This window comes from Habropoda laboriosa, unplaced genomic scaffold (assembly GCF_001263275.1).
Source record: "Habropoda laboriosa isolate 0110345459 unplaced genomic scaffold, ASM126327v1 scaffold57, whole genome shotgun sequence".
NCBI lineage: Eukaryota > Metazoa > Arthropoda > Insecta > Hymenoptera > Apidae > Habropoda > Habropoda laboriosa.
In genome coordinates, this window is record NW_017100229.1 from 742,765 (window position 1) to 750,582 (window position 7,818).

The following is a 7,818-nucleotide window of genomic DNA, read 5'->3' on the forward strand; positions in this document are numbered from 1 at the left end:
TGAATGCATGATCAATAGTTGATTACTTTGTACAATATACAGGATAACATGTGGCCAGTTTTACACAACATTGAAGTTTAAATATTGAATGTTTTGAAATCTAGTCGACCAGAACGTGCTTATCTAAATTTGTGCAGCAAACGTTCAAGTCATTCTGAATAAGATACAGCTGGTTATTTGCAGTATTTTTATTTATTATTCTAATTACATAAATTTGAATAAAGAATAGTAAAAGTCGTAAATATGTAGGAAAATTTTTACGATATTACCGCCATCGATCGTATATTCAGGTGTTGGACAATTTGTGGAAAATACCTTTCTACAAAATTCACTTGATTTTATCAGCTTTTACCTTCAAAACTTATGCAAGATTGATTGTTTTATAGTTTCTTTGTGCATAATAATAATAACTGATAATAATCGGGACACAATTGCAAAATGGAATGGAAGCTTCTTTTATTAACAAAGTTTAAATATTTTGAGTCAGAACATTGTACACTTTTGCTATTGTTTAGACAACTCCTTGCATTTTAATTTCAGGGTAACATTCTCCTGTTTCAGAAACTCAAACTCTTCAAGTTTCTTCTGCAACTCTTCGTTTCTCTTTTGTAAAATAACAACATCCTCTTGTAATCTTTCATTTTGTTCCATTAGGCTGCGTACTCTGCTAGAGTCTTTACTAGGATGCATTTCATTGATTATGTCATCAGTTTGGGACAACAGGTGTTTAATGAGATTTGCTTGAGAATTGAAATGCAATTCTTGCATTGCTCTCAAAATCTTTGTGCTCTCCTGTTTTGTGCATATGCTGACAATGTCTTTAATAGCATTAAGCAATGCAACAGAATCAGCTTCTTTTGATTCTACTTTTCTAAGAGTATCATGGGACTTTGTTTTTTCTTTACCAGCTTCCACTTGGGATGTTCCTTCTTTTGAACAATCACCAGGCCTGCTGTTTTCCTTAACAGACAAATCTGGAGTCTGATTATTCTCCTTGCAACTTCCAGAACGGCGTGCTCTATCTTTCATAACCATTTTATTCTCAGAAATTTTCACTCTTGACTCTCTAATCTTCACTCTAACATCATCTTTAACCTCTTGTTCTTTCAGATCGTTCTTCACTTTATTCTCAATTGGCTTCAACTTGCTTTCAATGGGTTTCTCTTTCCTATCAGATATTCTTACTTTCATCTGCTGTTTCCTTACATCTTGATCAGATAATTTCTTAAAGTCTTTTGCATGTAATTCTTTAATAGTTGATTGCTTTTCAATGCTTTTCCCATGCTCCCCCTTATTTTGTGGTAAACATTGCAAAGGAGAGGATGTTGCATTCCTTGTTGTCACATGTCTATCCACAGGATAAGCATTGACATTTTTAACATCAGTAGATACTAATTCTAAGTCTTCTAGGAAAGAGTCATTCATATTTCCCTAATCTCTGTTATTCTCAACAATAAATAAATACAATTCCTTTATGTATATGTAAAATGTAATACTATTAGGAACTTTCGCATGAGATGAATATATAACACATATGAGAATGCTTTTTAAATTCGTTAATCATAAACAGGCTTCTCAAGCTTTTTGTTCACCGAACATCGAAAAGAAATCGCACGATCTTTTCTGTGTAAATTTATAACAAAAATCGGCGATTGCGGTTATTTAGCACCATGAAATCAGATGAAGCGCGAAACTTTATTTACAACGGAACGATTGTCTACAACATGTCGTATTGTAGGGTAAAAATAGTAACAAATATACGTTAACCTTCGGTCAATTTATAGGATATAAATATATGTTCAATTCAAATGACTTTGTGTTGATGTAGTCAGCTGACTTATATTCGTTGCTCTGACCACACGCCATCTACGAAGAGGTTACTACTTTCAATTATTATATTTACAGTGTATTAGTCATAAGTGTCTTTCTTTTTTACGCAATTTCAGATTAAAATGGCATTTAAAAAAGTGTTTTAACACTTCCTCTAATCTTAACTACAGAATTCGCTTAAAAAATTTTTTATCCTACTTGCGCAGTTTCTGCGCCAGTAACTTGCCGCAGTTTACGTCTGTTACGTTGGCAAGGTTGACGCGCCGGTATATAAAGATACATTTTGCGTTCGATTATAGCAATTGCGTGTGGTTCGTGTTAGATTGTGGTTTGAAAGTACTTTTCAAGAAGCTCGTCTTGATCGATAATTATCGCGTTTGATACAGTAAACCACAATGAAGAAGCTTGCGTTATTTTTACAATTCGTATTCCTCGTTTCGCTTACGAATGGATTTACAAACGTTTACCCTAAACCGAGGAATGTTCCTCCCTCGAATATGGCAGACGCTGGAGAACCTCTTTTTCTGACACCGCTTATCGAAAGCGGACAAATAGATGAGGCTCGTTACAAAGCCATAGTGCAACATAAAGAAATGCTCGATGTCAGCAGCTACGCCGGTTACTTTACTGTTAATAAAGAGTACAAATCGAACATGTTCTTTTGGTTTTTCCCAGCTTTGGTGAGTAATTAAATAGCTCGATTATAATTGAATAAAAGCGTTGTTATCAGTCAGGTTTGATAGTTATGTGGAATTTAATGGGTAAAAAAGAAGAATGTACATTGTGAGATAGGATTTTTTTTTTTATATAGCATGATCCTAAGACTGCTCCTATAGTATTGTGGCTACAGGGTGGCCCTGGAGCCACTTCCATGTTTGGTTTATTCTTGGAAAATGGTCCATTCTATATAACATCAAATAAAACCCTTGAAATGCGTAAATACTCTTGGAGCAAGACCCACAATATGCTTTATCTTGATAATCCAGTTGGCACTGGATTTAGTTTCACTGAGGATGAAAGGGGATATGCTATAAATGAGACAGATGTGGGGAGGGATGTACATACTGCATTGGTTCAATTCTTTAAGCTATTTGGAGAACTTCAAAGCAATGACTTTTATGTTACTGGTGAATCTTATGGTGGAAAATATGTACCTGCTGTGTCTCATGCTATCAAAGATTACAATATCAAAGCACAGACAAAGATTAATTTGAAGGGTTTGGCAATTGGAAATGGGTTAACCGATCCACTTAATCAGTTGCACTACGGAGATTATTTATATCAATTAGGATTAGTTGATAAAAATGGAAGGGACTTGTTCCACAAATATGAACAGAAGGGTAGAGATTTGATTGTACAAGAGAAATATGTGGAAGCTTTCAACGTGTTTGATGAGCTTCTTGATGGTGATATGACCAATGAGCCTTCATTGTACACAAACTTAACTGGCTTTAAGTATTACTTCAACTACTTACGTACTCAAGATACAAACGAATCTGACTATATGGTGGAATGGCTTCAAAGGGCAGATATTAGAAAGGCTATACATGTTGGCAATTGCACGTTTAATGTTGAATCTAAGATAGTAGAAGATCATTTGAAACCTGATGTTATGAAATCTATAGCAGTTCTTGTGGCAGATCTTACTCAACACTACAAAGTCTTATTATACAATGGGCAACTTGATATTATAGTTGCATATCCACTGACAGAAAATTACCTACAGCAGTTGAAATGGCCTGGTGCAGAGAAATACAAAACAGCCCAGAGGAAACAGTGGTGGGTTGAAAAGGAATTAGCTGGTTACTCGAAGACTGTTGATAACCTGACAGAGGTCTTGGTAAGAAATGCTGGACACATGGTTCCTTCTGATCAGCCAAAATGGGCCTTCGATCTCATTTCCCGTTTTACACATAATAAAGGCTTCTAAATATTTTCATTCATCATCTTATCAGACATGTGATAATTCCTATATCTATATTTGCTACATAAAATCGTAAGGAAGCGCGTACTTATAAAATAAGGATTATCGGTGAAATTAGTTTGTACTCATTAGATGTCTAAAGAACTGATAATTAATTTTGTATTGAAAGAGGTAGTAAACATTTATTCGTACAAAAAAAACTATGTACAAGTATGTTATTGATCTGCCTTAATAAACAATTTTTCCTAGTTACATTTGCAAGGTACTTAGTATTTGTTTTCCAGAATTTTTCAGAAGTGTCTGAAATTTATATATGTATATATATAAAAAAAAAAATTTCGTCTGAAATGTCATGATCCACTAAGATCTTTAACCTTTAGAGTTTCCTCCTCCGTCATATGGCAACAATTAACTATCTAATCTAGCATGGAGATAATTAGTCTAAATATGGCAGTAAAAAGTTATCTACTATAGATTGATTTCTATGCCACTCATAGTGAGGAACATGAGGAACTGTGATTAGTGTTAGCCTTCCACTTTCATCCAGTGTTTTCAGTCCTATTAAATCATCCTTATAAACACTCCTATCACGCATATCTATCACAGTTTCGTTAACGTCGTAATATCCGAAATGACTACTTTGCCACGGCGTAATAACGTTATCATCTGGTCCGCCGATAAGTACCATGCGTTTTAGTTTGGTAAGACCTTCAGACATCGGCATTGTTCTGCTTGTTGAGTTTTTCTCATTGTTAACATATGGAAGAAATTTACTATATTTATAATATAGTTCCTGAAAAAAAGAAGAGAAGAACAATTGTAGTTTCTTTTCCGTAAAATGTTAGGAACAGAACCAAAATATACCAACTTGATGATGAGGATCGTTCCAATAATTCCCAACGCTAGTGTGTTGTCCAACTCTCGAGTAGAACAATTCGTAAGCAGATTCGCATATTAAATTAGGGAAAAATAAATGCAAAAATTTAGCTGCAAATGAATATACATGATTTGAAATGAAAGTTCCTTTGTTCTTCGTCAAAGTTGGCATCGCACGGTCACATACTTCCATACTGTCCCGCTTGCGGTGAACTCAGTGAAATGAAGTTCTTAACATTATGATCAGGAAATGTTTGCAGTATCGCTCTGGCTAATAAACCACCTTGACTGTATCCCACTAAATTTATTCCCTCGGGAAATGCTGCGCCCACAGATATCACATCCGTTCCTATTTCTTTCACTTGCTGCCACATAGGTTCCAGGCTACTCCATCCAGCGTATCTCGGAGTATTATAAACCTGGGTCCCTGGATGCATCTAAAACAAACGATAAACTAACGATTAAGCTGAAGAAACGGGGGGAAAAAAAAATTAAACGTCTCTGATCAATTTTGTAATGTTTGCCCGCCGCCAAGTTTGACGTAAGCGCGACATCTGCAACAGACTTAGTGTCACACTTGAATTACTTACTTCTTCAATTCTATTGCTGATAACTTCCATGCTTTCGCTTCCAGTGAGCACACCATGAATAACGACAACGGCACGATAACTTTCGACGTCATTATTGAATAGTGTTAAGAGTAAAATAAAACAATTAAAAAATGTATAATTTACGACAGCCATCGCTACTTAGTGAAGACTAACCGCGCTACTATCAAGTATACGTTATCACGTCCTGTTCAAGTCCGTTTCCCATTGAAATGATAACATTTCAGGGTAACTGCCGATACAGATACGCTTTGTTCGTAGCCACGGCTTCTGATTGGTACAAACCGCCTGTTACCATCACGTTGCTTCGTTGAAAGAGCGGCTTTAGGATCGATTTCACGAGCAAGGTTTCCTATAGAGATCGCTAGAAGTCTGCAGTTGTTCCCTGATGATAAAGAAGGAAATTCGTTTATCAACGTTGGAGATTACATTTGAATCACTATGACTGCACGAAAGATTGAAGTTCACCTCTGTGCGTGTGCAATTCACGATAAGCGAGGTGAACTTTAAACAGCAACGACGTTTTCTAAGAAACTGCGAGTCTCCCTATTGCTTCGTCTGTTCGAAACTGGATTGAAAGATGAAATTTTCATGATAAATTAATCACGAATGGCCGAAGCCTATGGAACGATGATACCGCCAGTGATCATGCAGACGTATATAATCAATGGCTATTTGTGATCGATAGGCCAGGGTCAATGACGCCGAAAGGAATTCAATTGCGTCTTGAAATAACGCACTGCAGAATGTAGTTTGGTCCCTAATCCTTTTGAAGCTCTATGGAAGGTTGCTGGGCACGTGGCATTTCCCGTGCTTCAACCATATATCACCCATGCTCTGACATCACCCCTAGTTGGCACACGAAACTCACGCCTTGGAGGATGAATGCCTGCTGCATTGTTTCGATCACCGTCATCCTCGATTATCACAGCTTCACTTCGCCGAAGAAACCTTTGTCACCTAGCAATTGACATCGTTGCAAGCTTCAGAAACACCTGTGCACACGTGTGTATTTAAGAATACTCTTCGTTCTTACCCAACTGTTTTTCTAAGGAACACATCTATTGGTACAATCTTACGAATTCACCAAGTCACCGACACTAAGAAGAAGGCATGAAACAGATGTCTCTCGAACAGAGACACGTTAATCGTGACGATCGAAGAAGACAAAGATTCTATCTGTTGTCACTGAAATTGTCGATAATTGTTCAAAGGAAAATAGAGATCTTTCCTATTGTCGTCTCGATTATCGACGTGCACGGAAATTCACACAGATTTGCACGTTATAACGATAAGACAAAGGTATATACAGGCACTCTGTTCTCTCACAGAAATTGTAATGTCGCGGGACAATTTAACCGGAAGTAGTACCTGGGAACGAAACAGTGCTTACGTATTTCTGATGTCGCATGCTGGCTTTAATCGAGTCCCCAGAAGCTTCGAAACCCAGCATCGTTTCTTTCTCTCGCCTACGAGGGAAAGAAACGAAGGGGGGAAAAGGAGAAACGAGAAGAGAGGAAAGACGGCCAATCCAATTCCACGCTCAAACCCGACCGTCGTGATGGCGGAGGGTGGCGAAAAAACGCAGCCACGCCAGAGCGCAAGGCGAGCGTAGGTCTCGGAGCTTTTTTGCGTTTAATCAAGGATATTCGCGGTCGGCTGACTCGCTATTTTAGTCCACCAAGTGCTAACCGAGCCGCGCAACCACCAGCGACGACCATATCGCAGGAAGTGGATGAAGGAATCTTCGTCCTTTGACCTCTCAGGGACGCTCCTATCTGTCTTTCGCGTTTCATCGTGTATTTTGTGTTTTTTCGTTTTCTGTTTTCTATGGAACATTTTCTGCATTAAGCGCTTCGATGTGTTTTTTTTTCCCCGAATTATCGGTGAAAGGTAATATAATTGAGATATATTTAAGATGGAGATTCATATGGAAGTTTAGCGGTTCTTTAGTAGGGAATTTAACTTTCATTCATTTTGATAAAAGGATTATAACGATTATCGTATTATACGAAATATTGTTCCGCGGAAAATTCGCTTGATTTCACAACGAGAAGCCACAATAAGCGTTGGCATTTTTCGAGAAGTTACACACCATCCCTGCGATGATAATTTACGCGCGTTCAGCCCGTACACGGAGGTAGTAATTCTGCTTCCAGTTTTGTAAATTCAAATTGTACACAAAACGCGCGACGAATGAACACCGCTTCCACGGTAATATTTGCAAAAATATGCGGGGGCCACCGTTGCTGCTTATGTTTTTCATCCTGCTGCTGTCTTTATTTGATTACGAGGATAAAAAGGACCGATAAAATAACATTCTTCACTTCCTCGTTTTCCCTCTTTTTATTTAAAACGTCGAAAAATGAAAATACAAAGAAAACCGTGCAAAGCACAGAATAGGCACTCTCCTCGTTAATTTTCTAATAGACACAATAAAATCGTTTCTTTGTTTCTTTTTTCGCACGATATCGTTCAATTTTTCAGCAAGAGTTTTCTATCTTCACGAGGAATCATAGATCCACTTCATTCGAGAATCGACTCGAGAGCCTGTTTAAGGCCACCCTCTCTGGCTCGGTA

The 7,818-nt window shown here is 37.5% G+C and overlaps 3 protein-coding genes across 3 annotated transcripts; 1 reads left to right on the forward strand and 2 right to left on the reverse strand.

Moving 5' to 3' along the window:
- Nucleotides 1–504: 504 nt before the first annotated feature.
- On the reverse strand, nucleotides 505–1,425 carry LOC108571414. Its single transcript, XM_017933443.1, has one exon. It carries the CDS (start codon nucleotides 1,423–1,425, stop codon nucleotides 505–507), a length of 921 nt encoding a protein of 306 aa, XP_017788932.1.
- Nucleotides 1,426–2,143: 718 nt separating this feature from the next.
- Nucleotides 2,144–3,832, forward strand: LOC108571413 (venom serine carboxypeptidase). Its single transcript, XM_017933442.1, has 2 exons — nucleotides 2,144–2,510; nucleotides 2,642–3,832. Exons 1-2 carry the CDS (start codon nucleotides 2,226–2,228, stop codon nucleotides 3,758–3,760), a joined length of 1,404 nt encoding a protein of 467 aa, XP_017788931.1. The 5' UTR covers nucleotides 2,144–2,225; the 3' UTR covers nucleotides 3,761–3,832.
- Nucleotides 3,833–4,100: 268 nt separating this feature from the next.
- On the reverse strand, nucleotides 4,101–5,373 carry LOC108571415 (lysosomal thioesterase PPT2 homolog). Its single transcript, XM_017933444.1, has 4 exons — nucleotides 5,221–5,373; nucleotides 4,818–5,067; nucleotides 4,623–4,741; nucleotides 4,101–4,547 (listed from the first exon to the last, which is right to left on the reverse strand). Exons 1-4 carry the CDS (start codon nucleotides 5,371–5,373, stop codon nucleotides 4,191–4,193), a joined length of 879 nt encoding a protein of 292 aa, XP_017788933.1. The 3' UTR covers nucleotides 4,101–4,190.
- Nucleotides 5,374–7,818: the final 2,445 nt, after the last annotated feature.

Coding starts and splice junctions, on each gene's coding strand:
- LOC108571414 (XM_017933443.1), bottom strand. CDS start 1,425: ATGAATGACTCTTTCCTAGAAGACTTAGAATTAGTATCTACTGATGTT.
- LOC108571415 (XM_017933444.1), bottom strand. CDS start 5,373: ATGGCTGTCGTAAATTATACATTTTTTAATTGTTTTATTTTACTCTTA. Junction 5,068..5,220: donor TCAGCAATAGAATTGAAGAA/GTAAGTAATTCA, acceptor CGTTTGTTTTAG/ATGCATCCAGGGACCCAGGT. Junction 4,742..4,817: donor GCAAGCGGGACAGTATGGAA/GTATGTGACCGT, acceptor ATTCATTTGCAG/CTAAATTTTTGCATTTATTT.
- LOC108571413 (XM_017933442.1), top strand. CDS start 2,226: ATGAAGAAGCTTGCGTTATTTTTACAATTCGTATTCCTCGTTTCGCTT. Junction 2,511..2,641: donor TTTGGTTTTTCCCAGCTTTG/GTGAGTAATTAA, acceptor TTTTTTATATAG/CATGATCCTAAGACTGCTCC.